Source organism: Squalius cephalus, assembly GCF_949319135.1.
Source record: "Squalius cephalus genome assembly, chromosome: 9".
NCBI classification, from domain to species: Eukaryota; Metazoa; Chordata; class Actinopteri; order Cypriniformes; family Leuciscidae; genus Squalius; species Squalius cephalus.
Genome location: NC_137130.1, coordinates 44,222,341 through 44,243,553, shown reverse-complemented (window position 1 = coordinate 44,243,553; position 21,213 = coordinate 44,222,341). Strand labels below are relative to the sequence as shown.

The 21,213-nt window shown below is 44.3% G+C and overlaps 1 protein-coding gene across 1 annotated transcript; it reads left to right on the top strand.

The window, feature by feature from the left end:
- Nucleotides 1–8,928: 8,928 nt before the first annotated feature.
- Nucleotides 8,929–16,396, top strand: LOC307164705 (uncharacterized protein; the record flags this gene model as incomplete). The annotated part of the gene is made up of 2 exons (XM_079881763.1): nucleotides 8,929–8,981; nucleotides 15,354–16,396. The coding sequence occupies exon 2, from the start codon at nucleotides 15,365–15,367 to the stop codon at nucleotides 16,394–16,396; it is 1,032 nt and encodes a 343-aa protein (XP_079737889.1). The 5' UTR covers nucleotides 8,929–8,981; nucleotides 15,354–15,364.
- Nucleotides 16,397–21,213: the final 4,817 nt, after the last annotated feature.

The following is a 21,213-nucleotide window of genomic DNA, read 5'->3' as shown; positions in this document are numbered from 1 at the left end:
GTCTCTCTGTCTCTGCTCTGCATTGTCAGTGTCCTCTTTGCTCCGCAATATATGTTTCTGTGTGAGAACATGTGGAGTGAGAGCGGAACGGCTTGTCGGACGTAGCAACAGTAACTAAGAGGGACGAGTCTTTTTGAAAGGTCAATTTCAAATCATTTAAATCTTTGAGGACTCGGCCAGACTCGACTCGGACTCGCATGTTAAGGACTCGGACTCAAGTCCGACTCGGGTCTATTTGGACTCGGACTTGGACTTGATTTGGACACTACCATCAGCCTGCACCATCTAGAGTTTCATGACAGAACTAGACATATAGAAAATGTAGCACTGGTGTATGTTACAACTCTACGTACATTCACATCAGATGTTAACACAACGGTAGAGTTACACTCACGGGACACTGCACTTATTCACAATCACAAAAGATCATTATTTGCATTTGCTTTAAAGGCTTGCCAGTTAAACACTTCATTCACACATGCGCTTTTTCTGAACATGCGCGCACTAAAAGCCTGTCAAACAGAGCCCGGTTACCGGACTTTATCTTTTGTGTCTGATTGTGCTAATACTGTCAAATACTAGGGGTGTAATGATATACAAAACTGACGGTTCGGTACGCCCCACGGTTTTGACATCTCGGTTCGGTTCGGTGGGGTGGGGGATTTAGAAAGCTAAAATTGCTTCTTTTTTTTTTTACAGTGGTTTAATTAACAAATTCTGTCTTTGTCTTTAAATTAATTCAATTACAATATTTTCGCAAGGATAAAAAAAAAAAAAGGATCTGCTAATGCTGTAAACTATATAGGGAGCCCACACATTATAACCTTAAAGGTTAACAACAGAGCCTAGACGTTAGCCTAATTTCAGATACTATTTATTTTTAGATATAATAATCAACACATTGTATGAAAACATGTAAACTGCACATAAGGCAGTTTTCTCATTAACTCTAATTTAAACTGATTATTGAAATATAAATACCAACAAGCTGTGGGCACTGAATGACTTGCCTGAGGTAAATATAAGGCTATGTGACAAACTAAGACAAACTAAGACGTTTTATTGGCGTCTTTCCGCTGCTGAAACACTGATCGATTGATTACACAAGTTATGATGCCTTTCAGTAAGTATACTGTATCTTTTAATCAGGGGCGGCTGGCCAATAGAGGGCGCTAGGGCGCCGCCCCCCCATGAGCCAGACCACAGTTTATGAGTCACACTCATTAAATAAATAAGTAAATACATACATAAATCATACATACAAATTGTCAGTATTTGTGTGTTTAAGATATTAAATACACCCAGTATATGTGAAAAAAATGACAGAAATTAAAAATGTCTGCTTTTTCAACACGTCTCCTCCACCTGCGTGCACGTCTCATCAGCTCTGGGGCGCTGAAGAAATCGCCCCAGAGAGGCGGGTCTGTGGAGCAGCTTAGCCAATTGCTGATTTAAGATATACATGTTTGACATAAACTGTAGCCAATCAGCGAGCTCAAATCTAGTCAGCTATGGGCGATTCTGTTAGCGCCCCAAGCTGCGCGTGCCCGCCCGCGCCCGCGCTCATGCGCGCCTATCTCCATCAGACAGCTATCGGCCTGGCTAGCTGGATGCGTCATGCTAATGCCTTGTTTTGCTTTCCGTGATTACTTTTTTAAAACAACAGGGACAGATCCAACATGGACAGTTACCGAAGTGAGGGATCTGTCTGAGAAAGTAACTAAACTTTTTGAGTTAAATTTCAAATGCGAATGGAAAGTTTGTGCAATTTGTTTGTTTTTGAGTAAGAATGCTTCAGTCTTGTAATATGGCATTAAATAATTACTGACTTTTTCACAGAGCACTGGTATCATGCAGTTTGTGTTAAATTGTGTTTGGGTGGTTAACAATAATTATTTGTAATATTATTATTATGTTTCGCTTTACAAAGATATGTAAAGGCAGTGGTTCTCAAACCGTGAGGTGACAGAAGGTGGTGCGGGAACAAAATGCTGAATTTTGCCGTTCCTTTAACGTTAATACTACCTCATCTTAAAATAGGATTTAAACTGAGCATGCATTTCTCTCAGGTTAAATGCTGTAAATACATGACATACGATCAAATTACCTCATCTTTTGCGGTCAAAACTGTCTGCATTTAAGCAGCGTGTATAGGCTATATGACAAGTCTCGTACAGATTGCTGCCTCAGCAAATCGCGCTATACTGCCGTTCTCAACAATGTACGTTACTGTTACGATGCAGAGCAGGAAGCAAGAAGCAGGATCCAAGTGCAACGGTGTTTTTATTAAATAAACTAGAACTTAGACATAAACTCAGACTTCAGAACAGAACAAAGAACATGCAACCTCACAACATCAATAACTCACAATGACTGAACTAACACACAGGGCTTAAATACACAGACAACCAAGCTAAACAAGATAACAAGGGGGTGTGGTAAATAAGAAACACCTGGGAAGACTAATCAACATAACAGGAGACAGCTAAACATGCAAAGACAGGGGAACACATGACAGACAAGAACAAGACACAAAACCCACACCGTGACATAGCCCCCCCCCATGGGCGGCTCCCGACGCCCATAAAAAACAAAAAGTTCAGGAGGGCGGTGAAGCGGAGGCGGTCTTGGGGGAGGGCCGGAGGGCCAGGCCCGCACTGGGAACCGGGAACAGGGCCGTGGAGCGTGGGCGACAAGGGTGGAGCAGGACATGCAGACGGCCAGGGCGGAGCAGACTGTGCAGACGGCCATGGAGGTACAGGCTGTGCAGGCAACCAGGGCAGAGACGACCCTTCAGGCGGCCAGGGAGGAGACGAACCTTCAGGCGGCCAGGGCGGAGACGAACCTTCAGGCGGCCACGGTAGAGACGAACCTTCAGGCGGCCAGGGCGGAGACGAACCTTCAGGCGGCCAGGGCGGAGACGAACCTTCGGGCGGCCAAGGTGGAGACGGCCCTTCGGGCGGCCAGGGCGGAGACGACCCTTCAGGCGGCCAGGGAGGAGACGAACCTTCAGGCGGCCAGGGCGGAGACGAACCTTCGGACGGCCACGGTGGAGACGAACCTTCAGGCGGCCAGGGCGGAGACGAACCTTCGGACGGCCACGGTGGAGACGAACCTTGAGGCGGCCAGGGCGGAGACGAACCTTCAGGCGGCCAGGGCGGAGACGAACCTTCAGGCGGCCAGGGCGGAGACGAACCTTCGGACGGCCAGGGCGGAGACGAACCTTCGGGCGGCCAGGGCGGAGACGAACCTTCGGACGGCCACGGTGGAGACGAACCTTCAGGCGGCCAGGGCGGAGACGAACCTTCAGGCGGCCAGGGCGGAGACGAACCTTCAGGCGGCCAGGGCGGAGACGAACCTTCGGGCGGCCAAGGTGGAGACGGCCCTTCGGGCGGCCAGGGCGGAGACGAACCTTCGGACGGCCACGGTGGAGACGAACCTTCAGGCGGCCAGGGCGGAGACGAACCTTCGGGCGGCCAGGGCGGAGACGAACCTTCGGACGGCCACGGTGGAGACGAACCTTCAGGCGGCCAGGGCGGAGACGAACCTTCGGGCGGCCAGGGCGGAGACGAACCTTCGGACGGCCACGGTGGAGACGAACCTTCAGGCGGCCAGGGCGGAGACGAACCTTCAGGCGGCCAGGGCGGAGATGAACCTTCAGGCGGCCAGGGCGGAGACGACCCTTCGGGCGGCCAAGGTGGAGACGGCCCTTCAGGCGGCCAGGGTGGAGACGACCCTTCGGGTGGCCATTGCGGTGAGGACCCTTCGGGTGGCCACGGCGGAGAGGACCCTTCGGGAGGCGACGACCACTTGGGAGGCGACCATGGCACAGGAACAGACACTGGCTCAGGAACAGGAACCGACACAGAGACAGGAACAGACACCGGCTCAGGGACAGGAACAGACACCGGCTCAGGGACAGACACCGGCTCAGGGACAGACACCGGCTCAGGGACAGACACCGGCTCAGGGACAGACACCTTGTCCGAAGACACTGGCTCGCCGGAGACCATCTTGTCCTGAGACACTGGTTCGGCGGTGGCCATCTTGTCCGAAGACACAGGCGTGGTTTCGGCCATCTTGTCCGAAGACACAGACGCAGGAAGAGGAAGAGATTCAGGCTCAGGATCACATTCAGTCTCGGCGGGACGAGACTCTGGACGGGCGGACGTGACGTGAAGCTCTGGCTCAGCAGGACTGACGTGAAGCTCTGGCTCTGGCTCGGCAGGACTGACGTGAAGCTCTGGCTCTGGCTCGGCAGGACTGACGTGAAGCTCTGGCTCTGGCTCGGCAGGACTGACGTGAAGCTCTGGCTCTGGCTCGGCAGGACTGACGTGAAGCTCTGGCTCAGCAGGACTGACGTGAAGCTCAGGCTCTGGCTCGGCAGGACTGATGTGAAGCTCAGGCTCTGGCTCAGCAGGACTGACGTGAAGCTCTGGCTCTGGCTCGGCAGGACTGACGTGAAGCTCTGGCTCTGGCTCGGCAGGACTGACGTGAAGCTCTGGCTCGGCAGGACTGACGTGAAGCTCTGGCTCGGCAGGACTGACGTGAAGCTCTGGCTCTGGGTCAGGATCAGCGCGCTCTGAGCTTGACGGGACCAGCGGCAGGAAGGGCGTTGAGCTGGGTAGGACCAGCGGCGAAGAGGACTCTGAGCTGGTTAAGACCAGCGATGAAGAGGGCTCTGAGCTGGGCAGGACCAGCGGCGAAGAGGGCTTTGGGCTGGGCAGGACCAGCGGCGAAGAGGGCTTTGGGCTGGGCAGGACCAGCGGCGAAGAGGGCTTTGAGCTGGGCAGGACCAGCGGCGAAGAAGGCTTTGAGCTGGGCAGGACCAGCGACGAAGAGGGCTCTGTGCTCGGCGGCAGGACCAGCGGTGAAGGCTTTGTGCTGGGCAGGACCAGCGGTGAAGGCTTTGTGCTGGGCAGGACCAGCGGTGAAGGCTTTGTGCTGGGCAGGACCAGCGGTGAACACAGCTCTGGACTGGCGTGAAGTGCAGGCTCGACTGGACTGGCGTGAAGTGCAGGCTCGGCTGGACTGGTGTGAAGTGCAGGCTCGGCTGGAAGATACTCAGACAGGAAGGTCTCGGTGAAACATGATTTATGCAGGATAGTCTCGGCGGGACAAGACTCCTGCACGATGGCCCTTATGGCAACACGTACTGACCTCAGCGGGGAATCGGCCACACTGGATACCAGTCCTGGACGATAATAGACCGATCCAGTGACTAGCTTGATGGCTGGCGTGATGTGAAGAACAGGCTGAAGAGATACTGCGGGTTCACGAAGCTTCTCCTCCATGCCCACAGCAAATGACGAATTACTCAGGAAAAGGGCCAGGTCAATATACCTTTCTAGCGTCCAGCCGGTATAGTCCTCTGGCATCATTTGAGCAATATCCTCGTCCAGACCGCTCCAGAACAGATCCATGAGCTGGACGTCATCTAGTGACGCTAAATGGCAGCAAGCCCAGAAGTCCTTCACATACCTTTCCATGGGCTGGCCATCTTGAAAAAGAGTAGCAAGGAATCTCCTTAGGGCCTGGTTACTCACAGTTGCTGGATCCATTTTTGGTGAGTTATTCTGTTACGATGCAGAGCAGGAAGCAAGAAGCAGGATCCAAGTGCAACGGTGTTTTTATTAAATAAACTAGAACTTAGACATAAACTCAGACTTCAGAATAGAACAAAGAACATGCAACCTCACAACATCAATAACTCACAATGACTGAACTAACACACAGGGCTTAAATACACAGACAACCAAGCTAAACAAGATAACAAGGGGGTGTGGTAAATAAGAAACACCTGGGAAGACTAATCAACATAACAGGAGACAGCTAAACATGCAAAGACAGGGGAACACATGACAGACAAGAACAAGACACAAAACCCACACCGTGACAGTTACCTTTGTAAAAGTAGGGATTTAAGTTAGCACTTATTAGTATGAAGAACAAATATAGACACAGGCTGAGCATGGAGATCGATATAATTCAAACTCTCTTCGATACAAACACATACCCTGTGTGAGTTCCTGTGTTTAATGATGATCACATTATATGAAGATCCACACGATTGCAAACGTGACATTGATTTTATACAACAGTTCAACAAACGAAATATTAATATTAAGTGATGTTCATTTTCAACACAGTTGTCAGTATTTTTACAACAAAATAATAGCTCCAATGAAAGCCACAGCAGAACTGCAGCACACAGCAATGATTGTGAACGAATCTTTAGAGTCAACGATTCAATGATTAATTCATAAATACAGCCACTTGCTTCGTTACTGAATGAATGACTTGATGACTCATCACCTACTGGCGGTTTTAATTTAATATTTAAAAGCATCACTTCGTTTTTACCATCATTGCATATTTATCTATTTAACTTTTTTTTTATTCAAACCATTATTTATTTTATAAAGGTATTTGTAAAGGTAAAAATGCACTTGAAAAAATCGATTTAAGGGGGCAAATATTGTCCCTTACTGAGAAAGGTGTGACTGAAGAGTGGGGGTACGCAGAAGGATATTAAAGCCTCTTGGGGTACAACTCTAAAAAGTTTAAGAACCACTGGGACTGGGTTAAGGAATAGAACAAAATAAACATCAAAACACAATACACATACCAAGGGCAGAAAGTAGGCCTAATACTCCCATGGTTACCAGACTATTGAAACCGGCTGAATATGACAGCCCCACCTAAGATATTTTTCACCAGCCGCCACTGCTTTTAACATACCTTCAGGTGTCCATTCATGTTTATTCTGTAACTGAGGAAGAGAATCGCGTTTACTCGCGCTCCGCGCTGCCGCTTTAAATGAGGATAGTACAGTGATCCGTCACGCCACATCAAAGAGCGCCAAAACGGCATTTACTGTTTGAATTTCGTGATCAAATAGACAGAATTTTAAAGATTACACCTTGCTTATTATCGAAAGTAACAAAATACGGAGCTTGCTATTATAGGGTGTTAATGGTGGTTAGGCTATAACGCTGTATTCGTTGTGTACACATAAGACATGAGGTCCATTTGAGCCGGGGCGGGGGCGGGGCGGCAGGGGCCAGGGCAGCAGGGGGCGGGGCGTCCTCGGTACGCCATGAGAGTATCGCGATACGTATCGTGGGTGGTGTAACGCAGTTTTTCGGTTCGGTATGAATATCATTACACCCCTATCAAATACACACAATAACTTTTAAATTCAGCAGAAGAAAGAAACTCATTCAGGTTTAAAACAACTTGAGAGTGAGTAAATGATGACAGTGTTCATGGGTGAAATACCCCTTTAATGTTAATAAATGTATTATTGTTATCCTGTTACAGGTCCATCTGATCTGTTCATTTTATGTCTTATTACCACATTATACATATACCACTTAATACTGTAAGACTTTGAGTGTTAAAGTACAAATCAACAGCTGGCCACTCTTGTGGGTTACAATTAAAAACCGTAGAAGGGTAAAAATACATTGATGTAAGCAACACAGCTACAACTAATAAAACTGATAATGGGTTTATAGTCAGCGAATAATCAAGCATTGGCAATAATCAGTCATATAGGCGACACCGAGGGCCCCCAAATACAGTTCTGCTCAGGGCCCATAAAGGCTTGGGCCGGCTGTGGAGAGGAGACGATTACAGTAGGCAAATGGATTTCTGTGTCCTTGCTTCCTGATCTTTTCTTAAGATTAGCAAGTTTTATTGTTTGGTGTCTTTTTTTATGTGAGAGCTCTTGTGTTCATTCTTATCAGGAATTTCTGTCTTGCTTAGATAGGGACAGTTAATATTCAGCAATATTATTGATCTGCACTATTGGATGAGAACTGAACTGAGCTGACGATGACACACTGTTTTCTGTAGAACTGCTTTATAGATGAAATGATTAATGATCTTTACAGCGGAACTGAATCCACACTGACCTGACTTCAGCTGAACAATGACACTATTGTCTTTAAGAGCGGCTGTACAGCAGAAATGAACTGCATCATTTAAGCATTTATCTGTTATCACTGTAAAGCTGTTTTATAAAGCGTTACGTGACTTCGCTATATGACTGAAACACTGTCTCATTTTGGTTTAGGATATTAATTTTAACGTTGGGTTAAAATCTTATATTTTAAATTGATAGCTAAAGTTAGAACTAACAATACATTGTAAAAGCATTTCGTTATATACAGAGACACGTGACAGGAATGCCCTTTGTCATCAATGCTCTTTAACTTAGTACTAGAGCCTTTAGCAAATGCAGTCAGAAGTAACTCTATCATGAAGAGCATTAGATTGTGCTCAACGTTCACTATTTTTGTGAGCGTACAGTTATCTCCTAAACAGAGAAAGGAAACAAACACACACAGTGATACAGAACATAGAAATATTAAACTGAGTGTTTAAATCTCCTTTATAAATGCTTTACCAGGCATAACTAGTCCTCAGTTTAGATGAGCTCACAAAAATAGTTCACTGACCACTACTAAATGCTTTATAACTCCCTGAATTTACTACAGTTACTCACACTTTCTAAGTGATCTTATGAATCACTGACAACTCCTAAATAACTGGTTTGTAAATAATGCTATACTTCATTTAGAAATGATAAATTGATCATTAATAAAGTATGAAAATACAATTATTAAACACATTATAGATATGCTTATAAATCAAGAATAAAGCATTTATAGCTGTATTTATAAACTGCTTATTAAGGTCTATTAATGCTTTATAAATGATGAATTAACTGTTTACTAATGATTAACTAATGATTAATAGCAAGTAGTTATTATAAAGTGTTACCCAAATACCTTTTCACATCAGTGCACCGACTGTTAATAATTACCGAGCTGTTTCTGACCGATCTGACTGTGTGTGTGTTTGTCCAGCCCTCTGAAGAGCTTTATATAAGACAGAAATCTGTCAGAGACACATCATCTCTCAGACTCGATCCAGGAGAAGCTGCTCTTCTGACTCCGGCTACAGTCCAACAGGTTAGTATATTTCTAATATTAGTATATTTATATAGTATATATAGTATGTTTCTAATACTGAGCACTTGTGGACTCTTCATTTGAAGACCTGTATATCTATATATTATATATATATATATATATATATATATATATATATATATATATATATATATATATGCTAACTAGTAATTAATATACATTAGAAAGGGACTATTTAAATAACAAGAAAATATAAAATATAAAATACAGGGCTAAAAAGAAAAACTTTTCTAATTTCCAGAGTGTTGAAAAAATATTGGTAACTTGTTCATCTTCCTGTAATTTATATATATAGCCATATTCAAATGATAGTTATTTATCATGGATTTTTCAACATTTACAGGGTCTGTGTTTTTCTCTCACCACCCATCTAAAATTTCCTTGTCGCTGGTTGAATAGTAAAACTATAGTAATGTCAGGGTTATTTCTATGTAATTTCTATAAACATCTAAATACGTTCAAAATGCTAGTCTGCTTTTAAAACCAATCATCATGCTTCAGCAAAATCCAAATTCATCCAGTATTGCTTTAAATAGCATTGTTTGGAAAGGCAGTGCAATGTTAAAAGCAGCTCCTGTCAGAGAACAAGGAGAATTAATCCTATCTTCTGGTCTTCAGTGTAATGTAGCATTAGTTGTCACATCCAAATTCAGGGCTGTGAAGTAATGAATTACAAATACTCACATTACTGTAATTAAGTAGATTTTTGATCAGAAATTGTACTTTGAGTAGTTCAAAAATGGTGTACTTTTACTTGAGTACATTTTAAGTGATGTATCGCTACTTTTACGCCGCTATTTTCCTTCTGTTTGTGGTCATTACTCGTTACATGCTTGTTTTAATTTTATTTTTATCCATCAACGTGATTGGATCGAGTAGTCGGTCTCGTGACTGTCGTCAAATCAAATTCTGCATAGAAAAACGTAAACGCCAACCGCTGTTAATCATGGCTGCTGTAGACGTGCATTCTTCAAGCATCAATTCAATCGAGATATCAGCGTCTTCCTCTAATATGCTGAGGTACATTTCACATTTCTTCTTATTAAATGATCTTTATATAGGCTAGCCTATCTACAGGTCCTGACATTTGCTGTGAGGCTGGGGGTATGGCATACAGTTTTAACTCCCTCAAGTCCCACTTTCATAATGCGGTGAATTCCCGCTCCCATTTACTTCATAATATATATATATAGAGAGAGAGAGTGACGCGCGATCTGTGCGCTGCTGTCTCTCTCGCGCGCTCTTCATGCAGCATCACTTGGAGAAGTCGGCAGCTTGTTGACTCTTGAGAAGTTTAGTATGAGCGTGCTGTGAAGGTGTGTTGGGGACACTCTAAAACGCTTAATGTGGAAAAACACACATTACTTCTGCACTGAAATTGGAGGAGGAGATTCAGTATGCAGTGCACCTTATGAGCAATTGCGTTAACGTACTGCATTTCTGTCAGTGTATTTCTGTCAGTGTGTTACTACAGCTCGTTAATAAACAACGTTTGAAATCCAGCTATGGGAAAGGCATCCGTACCTGACCTCTGCAGAAGCATCCAATTGCACCAAGTCTGGCAAGACAGGCAGAAGCAAGCAGCCAATGCCCGGTAAGGCCCCACCCCCTTACCTGAGGGCCTATAAAGCCTGCATGCGCTACTGTTCTCCAGCTGACATTAGCTTCTCGCGATCTCTGCACTGACACAGTTCAGTTGGATTTATGCTGCTCACCTTTCATGCCTACAGAAGGACAAATTAGCCTCCAGATTAGCCTCCGCCAGGCGTGACAGTTGTTTTTCTACATAGTTTAGCTGTGTTTGCTTCTGACCCGCCCAAGCTCTCTCATCGTCTCACCTGTTTCCCTTTCTACGGCTGCCCGCCACGGATTTTTCTGAGGTTTTACCAGTATGTCGCTCTCTAAATCTGCCGCTTCTCCCGGGAACAGCCTATCACGGGCCTGCCCAGCCGCGTGTGGTGCGCTGATTGCTGCGAAGGACCTTCTCCCGTTCTGCGTGGTCTGCTTTGGCCTTAAGCACGCGGAAGAGGCTTTGGAGAACCCGGAGAACTGCAGTCATTGCCTGATGCTGCCGAAAAATCTCCTGCGACGCCGCCTTAAAGTTGCCACTAAAGGACATGGACGCACCCCTCAGGGTAGATCAACTCATCCCTCCATACTGGCATTTTCCCTACTGCATTCAAGCAGGCTCAGGTTACTCCACTGCTTAAAAAAACAACATCAAACACATCACTTGTAGAGAATTACAGACCTGTCTCTCTCCTACCATTCATTGTGAAAACACTTGAACGAGTTGCTTTCAACCAAGTAACATCCTTCTTGTCTCTGAACAACCAGCTGGATGTCAACCAATCCGGCTTCAAGAAAGGGCATTCAACTGAGACTGCACTACTGTCAGTCACAGAGGCCCTACAGATCGCAAAAGCTGCTTCCAAATCTTCAGTTCTCATTCTCCTGGATCTGCTGCCTTCGACACTGTGAATCATCAGATCCTTCTGTCCACCCTCTCATCTCTGGGCATCACAGGAACTTCCCTCCACTGGTTTGAATCCTATCTCACAGGTAGGTCCTTCAAGGTTGCATGGAGAGGCGAGGTATCCAGAGCACATCAACTGACCACAGGGGTTCCTCAGGGCTCAGTGCTGGGACCCCTCCTCTTCTCCATCTACACCACATCACTGGGACACATCATACAGGCACACGGTTTCTCCTACCACTGCTATGCAGATGACACACAGCTCTTCCTCTCATTTCAACCAGATGATCCCACAGTGGCTGCACGGATCTCGAGCTGTCTGGCGGACATCTCGACATGGATGAAGGAACATCACCTGCAGCTCAACCTGGCAAAGACTGAGCTTCTCGTCCTCCCCGCCAATCCGTCTCTACAGCACGACTTCACTATCCAGCTAGATTCATCATCAGTCACCCCATCAAGGTCGGTCAGAAATCTTGGAGTAACACTGGATGACCAGCTGACCTTCACAGACCACATTTCAAAGACAGCTCGATCATGCAGGTTTGCACTGCACAACATCAGGAAGATCAGGCCTTTCCTAACTGAGCATGCAACACAACTCCTCGTCCAGGCCCTGGTCATCTCTAGGCTTGACTACTGTAATGCTCTTCTGGCTGGACTTCCAGCATGTGCAACTAAACCTCTACAGATGATTCAGAACGCTGCAGCTTGTCTTGTCTTCAACGACACGTCACTCCTGTTCATCTCTCTGCACTGGCTACCTCTCGCTGCTCGCATCAAGTTCAAGGCATTGACGCTTGCTTACAGATCTATCACAGGCTCAGCTCCCTCCTACTTTCACTCACTCCTACAAGTCTATATCCCTGCCAGAAGCCTCACTCTCTCTCACACACACACACACACACACACACACACACACACACACTCACTCCTACGAGTCTACATCCCTACCAGAAGCCTACGATCGGTCAACGAGCGACGTCTCATGGTTACATCACAGAGAGCCACAAAATCACTCTCCAGAACATTCTCATTCCCGGTTCCATGCTGGTGGAACGCTCTCCCCACCCTCATCCGGAATGCAGAATCCCTGACAACATTCAAAAGACAGCTGAAAACCCATCTCTTCCGTGAGCACTTGAAAGAAAAAATGTCTTTCCTTTTCCTATAATCCTCCCTTTTCGGGCTTATGCTACTCTGAACAATGCCTGAACTTCGTATTTTGAGCATTGTTTTTGCCTCTTCACGATGACTCGCTTAATTTAGTCCTAAATTGTAAGTCGCTTTGGAAAAAAGCGTCTGCTAAATGACTAAATGTAAATATAGATGCACTGGCCCACCCATGGCCCAAAGTGCAGCTGTATGCTTTTCCTCCCCTGTGCCTGATAATTCCCACACTGGCCAGGGTGAGAGAGCTGGGCCTGTCTCTCATTCTGGTTGCACCCAAGTGGTCCAAAGCACCATGGCTGGCGGAGATAGTCCCTCTGTTATATGCCAAGCCGTGGCGCCTCCCCCTCCGTACAGACTTATTGTCCCAAGCGAACGGGGAGATTTATCACCCACACACATGCAGGGTGGCTCTCTGGGCCTGGCCCGTGAGAGGACGAACCTAAGCGCACTGGAGCTTTCGCCGTGTGTGATTGCTACTATACAGAATGCCAGGGCTGTTTCTACATGGTCCTTATATGGCTGTAAGTGGCAAGTGTTTGAAGGGTGGTGCGATGGGTGTGGTCTCACATCATTCATATCAGTGCTCAGTTCCTGATATTTTGTGTTTCCTTCAAGACCTCATGGAAAAAGGGAGGTCTTTTCCCACAATTAAGATCTACCTTGCTGCGATTTCTGCCCGTCTGTGGGTGTTTAGGGCTCAACAGTCGGGCAGCATCCTCTAATCCGCAGATTTATGAAGGGTGCCCGTCGCCAGTCGTCAGGAGGACTGTTCCTGAGTTGGACCTCTCCATGGTGCTGCAAGCTCTGTCTCAATTTCCTTTTGAGCCTCTGGGAAGTATTTCCCCAAAGCTGCTGTCTTTCAAGATTGCGTTGCTCCTGGCCATGGCGTCAGCTAAACGTGTCAGTGAGCTACATGCACTCTCGGTTCATTCCTCATGCACTAGATAAGGTTTCCAGCTGTCTCTTGTTATCCCCTTGTCATTCATGTATATAAGCCCTGTTTGTCTTGTGTTCTTGGTGTATCAATCTGTCACGAACCGCACAAGGATGAAAGCAGACGGGATCCAAAATGCAGCAAGATGAGTTTTAATAGGGTAATCCAAAAACGAAGTCAAGACAGGCAGGGTTCAATATCCAGGAAATCAATACAAAACAATAAACAGGCAAGGCAGGAAAACACGAGAACAGAAGCAGCGTGACATACAACATTGATACACAAAGAACACAAGACAAACAGGGCTTATATACATGAATGACAAGGGGATAACAAGAGACAGCTGGAGATTACAAAATACAGACACCTGGGTGCAATTCACAGACAGAATTGTGGGAGATGAAGTTCCTAGTGCAAGACACCGTGAGGGTAAGGAGGACATCTAGTGGGTACCCGGGGAAACACAACCAGACACTGTGACAGGAATAGCACTTTTGGGAGCACTTCGACTCGGCGCGGTAAACAGTCCTCTTCCTCTTGACAGAAGTGAGAGGAAGAGGATCAGGCGTGACTTTTCACTGCCAGAGCGATTAAGTGCACACACTGAGATGAGAGAGGTATGTATCAACTCGTCTTAGTTAAGGGAATAACATAGTTTAATATGAAAAAACGGTGGAGTATTCCTTGAAGGCTTCATTGACACGACAGCCATCAGCACTGATCATCAACAAACTCGTCTCCATACTGGCGTGACTCCGATCTTCAACCAGATGGAACTGAATAATATTCTGAGTGTTCCAATCAAATCTGACTTCTGACCTGTAATGCTGCCTAAATCATAATTATATGACAACGTTATCAAAATGATTCCCATTCACACGGATCTGCTGTAACCACTAAAAATGCTGTATTATGCATGCCGGACAGGTAATTGGCGATGTCACTTTGTAAAGAAAAACTTACATGCCTGCGCACATACGCATTCAAACGCGCATGCCTATAGACTTAAAATAACAAAACAATTCAAAAGAGTGATTCATTTGTGAATGGGGCATCGCTCATAAAGAGGACAGTGCGCTTGGAATAAACTACGCATGTTATAACATGTATTGAATTAAAATATAGTAACAAGAGGAACACCGCCCAGCATAACGAAGGAAAAGTACAGTTTTATTTCATTAGAAATATACTGGAGTCAAAGAGTTAGTTCACCCAAAAAAGAAAATTCTGTCAGTAATTACTCACCCTCATGTCGTTCCAAACCCGTAAGACCTTGGTTCATCTTCGGAACACAAATTGAGATATTTTTGACGAAATCTTCTGTAAACCCCTCCATAGACAGCAATTTAACTACCACAACTTTATTCAACCGTTACTTCTGTTCTGACGTAGAACTCAGAAGTACTGCACGGTTTACACCAAGCAAACAGCAGTGTAATCTGTCAAAATGACGGACAGCCTTCAGATATTTCCATCACTGCTAAAAAAAATTCTGTCAATGACATAACATTTTCAGTAAACACGACCTCTGGTTTGGACACACATTAATAACACTTTATTTATTAGAGGTACATTTTGAAATAAATGTCTTTTCTGAATTTTCATTGAAATAAAAGCTCAGGATTAGATCATCAGTTATCTTAAATTTTTCCTCCCTCATATTTAAAGCTGTTTTGGTTATCATCAGTGATTTCAATCTATAGAAGGACTTAAGTAACAGCTTTCATCTGGTGTGGAGATTGAATGTTTGGTTTATTCTGTGTTGCAGGTTCAGGCACGATGAACGGCATTATTCCCAAGAGCAAAGCAAAAGGCACTGACTTCTGTGGAGTGGGCAAATACTATTATATAATCCGTTCTGATCTCGGCTGTTATATGCAGTCAAGCAATTTCAATAAAGGTTCAGACATCTCTATTTTCAGTCTGCACCCTGCCTGCCAAAATGGAGACTATTACCTTGGTAGTGGAGATGGCTACTTTTACATCATCAAGGGCAATTCCTACCGCAGAGTCAAGAACCTGGAGAAAGACAGCGATGGTGTAGTTTTCAGTCTTAATGCCAACTGCCGGGGCGGAGACCACTACCTCTCAGCCTTTGGCAAGTTTTACATCATCTTCCAAGAAAAAGGCACTTATCGAAGAACAACAAACCTTAATACAGACTCGGAAGCTGTAGAATACAAGCTCCATCCCAACTGCAGAAACGGCCTCTATTACTGGGGCCTGCCAGACCACTACTACTTCCTCAAGCCAGTCTCAGATTGGGGAGTTGAGTACTACAAAGGGACCAACTTCAACAAAGATGAGCGCGTTGGTGTCTATTCTGTTCATCCTGATGTTCTTAACTTCCTTCCGGGTGGGCTGTCAGTAACTATAGGCCCAGCCTTTGGCATTTGGGAGAATATTAAAACTATAACTAATGACAGCAATACACCAGTGACATGGCAAAATAAAATCAATAAAAAGGTTGGATACAATAAGGAGAAGATGACCCAGGTCACACACAACTGGAAGATAGCCGCATCAGCCTCAGCTGAAACTGGAGGGCTTGCAAAGTTAATTGCGAAGGCTCAGTTCTCCTTTTCTGCAGAATATGGAGGTTCAAAAGTCAACACTGACAACGAAAGCTGGAACGAATTGACTGAAGTGGAAGAACAACTCTCAGTTGAGCTGAAGCCAAACGAGTCTGTATATCTGTGGCAGTACAAACTGGGTCTCGGTAAAGAACCAGTGCTGTTCTGCCGTGATTTAAAGATTGACGATGTGCCAAACCCTCCGACTGAAGTCCCGCTGCCACCCGCACAATCATGAAAACATATCAGGATGGTCAAGGATAACTTGATAAATTATAACTTCTCAAGTCATTTAAATATCTGAATGCATTGCTTAAAATGGGGCTGTAATTGTTTAATATTGTTCAGTTACAGTCAATGTAACTACCAATTACAATACTATCCATTATGGTATTATTGAGAGTTTATGATTATAAGAAACTGACAGAAATCTACTTTAAATCGCATTAAATTTCTTCTTAAAATATCACACATGCAACCTAACCTCAAATCTTTCAATATGGTGGCTAAATTAGACTTTGGGACATTTTTACTAGAGTAAAATGGGTGCTCAGTCTATATTACTGTAGATATAGTCATAAGCCCTATTTGGACGGTAATTGTTTCTCATGTGGACGTCTGTAAAAATAAATTTGCATGGCACCTCAGTGATAAAACTCATGCATTCGGATGACGATTTATTCACGGTGGAGGAGCAATTTTTGAGGGAGCGCATGCTGCTCACGCGGTCGATTGCATGATTGTCTACGTATCTATAGCACGAATTTTAATTATCAAAAATAGTTTTTGCGTGCATACGACATGCAGTTTATGGCGTGTAATACGCACTCACTCCTCACCCCTAATCCTACCCAAGGGGTTTACAGTGCGTATTATTTGCACACAAAAACTATTTTTGTTGTATAAATGGCACAAGAAATAAAACTCATGCTATCGATCTTTCATGAGATCGATTGTCTGCTGTGAATAAAATGTTGCATACTTGGAATAATGAGAATAAATTCATATTTAAGGCAAGGCAAGGCAAGGCAAGTTTATTTATATAGCACATTTCATACACAATGGTAATTCAAAGTGCTTTACATACTATTAAAAATAATCAGAAGAAATAAGAATATACAAAACAGTTTAAAATAAAGAAACGAGAAAGAACTAAAAATAATTAAAACAGTTTAGAATAAAGAACAGTTTAAAATAAAGAAACAAGAAAGAACTAAAAATAATTAAAACAGTTTAGAATAAAGACTAAAATAAGACACAGGATAAATAGTCAGACAAACAGTGACACAGTGCTCATTCATTAAATGCAAAGTTAAACAGAAGTGTTTTGAGTCTGGATTTGAATGTGACTAATGTAGGAGCACATCTGATCTCCTCTGGAAGCTGGTTCCAGCTGCGGCTGGCATAATAGCTAAAAGCGGACTCGCCATGCTTAGAGTGAACTCTTGGAACTTCTAGCTGATGTGATCCTAATGATCTGAGTGATCTGTTGGGTTTGTATTCCGTGAGCATATCTGCATATTTAATGTAATAATAATATCATATTTATTATTTGATTATTTAAATAGGCAACCCGGTTTAAAAATAGGAAGATAGATATGCTATATATTTGAAATGGTTTTCTGTCTTGCAATTTATTTCAAAATTAAGTCATTTTAAAAAAATGCGAAATTAGCGCAAATACAGTAAGTAAATGCAGCTTCTTGTTTACAGTACACGAGGTAAGCACAAAGCTACTTGGTTTATTTTTTATGTAATTGTATATAATATGCGTATATATATATAATACATATGGGGAACGTTAGATTAATTAGCTGCGCAGTACTTGGTAGCCTTGTCTGCCTAAATTAATTATAAATAAATAAACATAAAAAACAGCCCTAATTAAATCACCACACAACCTTGGTGTTTGTCAAAAAACAGTAGGTAATTCGGCCAGGGATTTTTACGTGGGTGGTGGGAGAAAAACACTGATATTCTGGATTCGGATGGCAATATAACCGAAGATTAACCGCTGTAAATGGTGAACATATTTTACGACCCCCTGAGAAACAATTACCGTTCGAATAGGGCTATAGATGTTGTCATAGTGTATTTGAAGGACTGAAGTTGCATTCTGTACTCATGCATTTAGTGTATACATGTAATTTAAAGCTTTTTGATTTTTACATTTTTCACTTAATAGAATACAATTTTGATTTTGCTTTTAATATGCTAAATAAAGTTGGATACAGCTTTTAAAGTCTTGGTGTTCATTTCTTTACCAAAATAAATATTGTGTTGTTTTTTTCTGAAGAATGATGGGCAGTTTAACTGTTCACGATAAACAAGGGACATTTTTGTAAATTCAGTTATTTTGTCTTGTGGACTAAATGTAAACATCTATTTAGTGAAGTAGCTTAGTTGAGGCAGCATTAAATAGACAACAACATGCAATTCCCATGAACTATGATTTAGTTTTAAATGTTCAGATTCTGTAAGGTGTATGTAACCTTATGTTTAAACACAACTGTCTGTTCTTCTGTAGTGTTGGGTGTACATATGGTAATGTTAATCTTCTTGTAAGTCATATTTTAATTTCTAAACAAAAATAAATTAAATTATCACAGGCAGGGGGCGCTAGCCACCACTTTTATTTCTCTACTACTCTGAGGAGCAAACCGTATCCCCACAAACAAGCCAAGACTCAATGGATAGCTTCAACACATATTTATTTTTATTAAATTATTAAAAGAGTCTTAGGATGGGAGTTACCCTCAAGGGGACTGGGCCGTAGGAGGCTAGTCAGTGTCAGGGTAGTAGCTATGGGTTTTCCTCCAGCAAGGGGATTGGGCAGTGGGAGTCTAGTCGGCGTCAGCACAGCAGTTTCTCGTTCTCTCCAGCAGGGGGCTTGAGCAGTGGGAGACTAGTCGATGGCAGGACAGCAGCCACTGATTCCTTCCAGCAAGGGGGACTGTGCAGTGAGAGGCTAGTCAGCGTCAAGACAGCAGCTTCTTATTCTCTCCAGCAGGGGGACTGGGCAGTGGGAGACTAGTTGGCGTCAGGGCAGCAGCTACTTATAATACACTGAGTTAACTCAAGTTACTAACATAACCCACCCAGGTTATATGTGACTGATTATCTGGAACTGTAGTAGCCTAGGTGCAGACCAAACATTACAAAACAGTCAAAGTACTCGTGTACACACTTCAAACAGCTATACAATTCCCAGTGTGAACACTTCAAACAACAGGACACTTCAAACAGTAAACTCACTGTGACCAAGGAAAACGAACAGTATCCAGGCAAATGTCTCCCTGAAGTTGGGCTGGGCTGGTTAGCTACTGTGTTAGGAGAGCAGAACAGCAGTCAGGCCAAGGGAACACTTAGAAAGTTTTTACTGGCAGAGGGAGTGAGGCAGAGAGAACAGGATATGAGATGAGCTCACAATGACGTACAGATCAGGGGAGTCACAGGCAGTCAGTTATCCCACAACATTAAACTACGAAGTAGGCATAAAAGGCTCTTAACTTAGCGGCATTGGGGCTGTGTTTCCACTCCTTAAATCCCTGACTGGCTATACTCAGTATTTCCACAATCATGGCATCTGTGGAGATCACGAAATCCAAATCTGTCAGAATGCCAGTTTCGTTTTGGATCCTCATCAGCTTTGAAAGAACGGAAATCGTTGGATCGCCACCCGGGCGCATTTACTGGGTGCCGTCTTCTCCCCCAAATCTGCTTCCCATACTGCCGGCAACCTCGAGAATATAAAGCACTCCCATCCAACATACGTACCAATCGCCAGCCTAGTTTCTTCCCGCCGAACACCTGAAGCTAGTTTGTCTGATAGGTCGCTAGATTGACAACTGTTTACATCTAGACACAGGGGGCAGCCATTTTGACTCTAGGGGCCCTATCTTGCACCCAGCGCAATTGACTTTGTACACCGACGCATGTTTCATTCCTATTTTGCACCCGCACAAAGCGCGCTTTTTCCTCCACAGAAGCACGTCGCTAAACTAGGGAATGAACTTGCGCTCCCTGGGCGGTTCAGCGCAAAAAAGGAGGCGTGTTCCGGCGCAAACAATCCCTGGTGCTATTTTACTCTTCCATAAAACAATTACGCCACTGGCCAGAAAAAACCTAGTCTAAAGTCAGTGGCGCGTTGTTCATTATGCTATTTTAAGGGCGCATGCTTGACCATAATGTATAGCGTGCACAACGCGCATACACTTTGATTCTCTAATCTACACAGAAGCAGCAGTTTTCATTTTTGCAAATCATATTATTACAAACGATAGATAGATAGATAGATAGATAGACAATTTATTATAAAAGCATAAATCTAGCTTACACATTTACCCACATTATTATATGCCTGTTTAACCGAAGCTAATTTGGGTGTGTTTCTCCATCCCCAATGTCACTTCTCTCTCTTTTACGGCCGTGACGAGAACGTTGCTCTCCTCGGCTGTGAACCGCTCCTGGCGCGCGCCTGGCAAATCCGCCGTTATAATAGCAATCCGCCATGGAACAAGCGCTCCTGCTCTTAAAGGGAATGTGAGATGAGCTCTGATTGGTTTATTTCACGTTACGCCCAAACCACACCTATGAATAATGAAGCTACTTCAGACCAACACATTTTAGATTTGCGCCGGGTGCAAGAGTCATTTATCCCGCCGGGAAAATAGCAACAGCGCCGAGCCCTGCCCACAAAGTTACTTGCGCTTTGCGCTTTGACACTTGCGTTTCAGATCGTTAAAATAGGGCCCTAGGTGTTACATTAAAAACATTCCCCGTGGGAAACCCATTCCCCGGCGTGTGCGTTCCCGGCGCTGACGTCACAGCGGCGTGACAAAGCGTCACAGCGGCGCAATGAAGGATGTCCCAATTCAAAGGCTGCACCCTTCGAAGGTCGCATTTGAAGGTCGATTGTGTCACCGCGGCGCGATGAAGGCTGTCCCAATTAAATTCTGCATCCTTCAAAGGCCGTATTCGAAAGCCGGTTGCGTCATCGCGGCACGACGTAGGCTAACCTGATTCAAAAGCACCCTTTGTTTCCCCGTGAAAGAA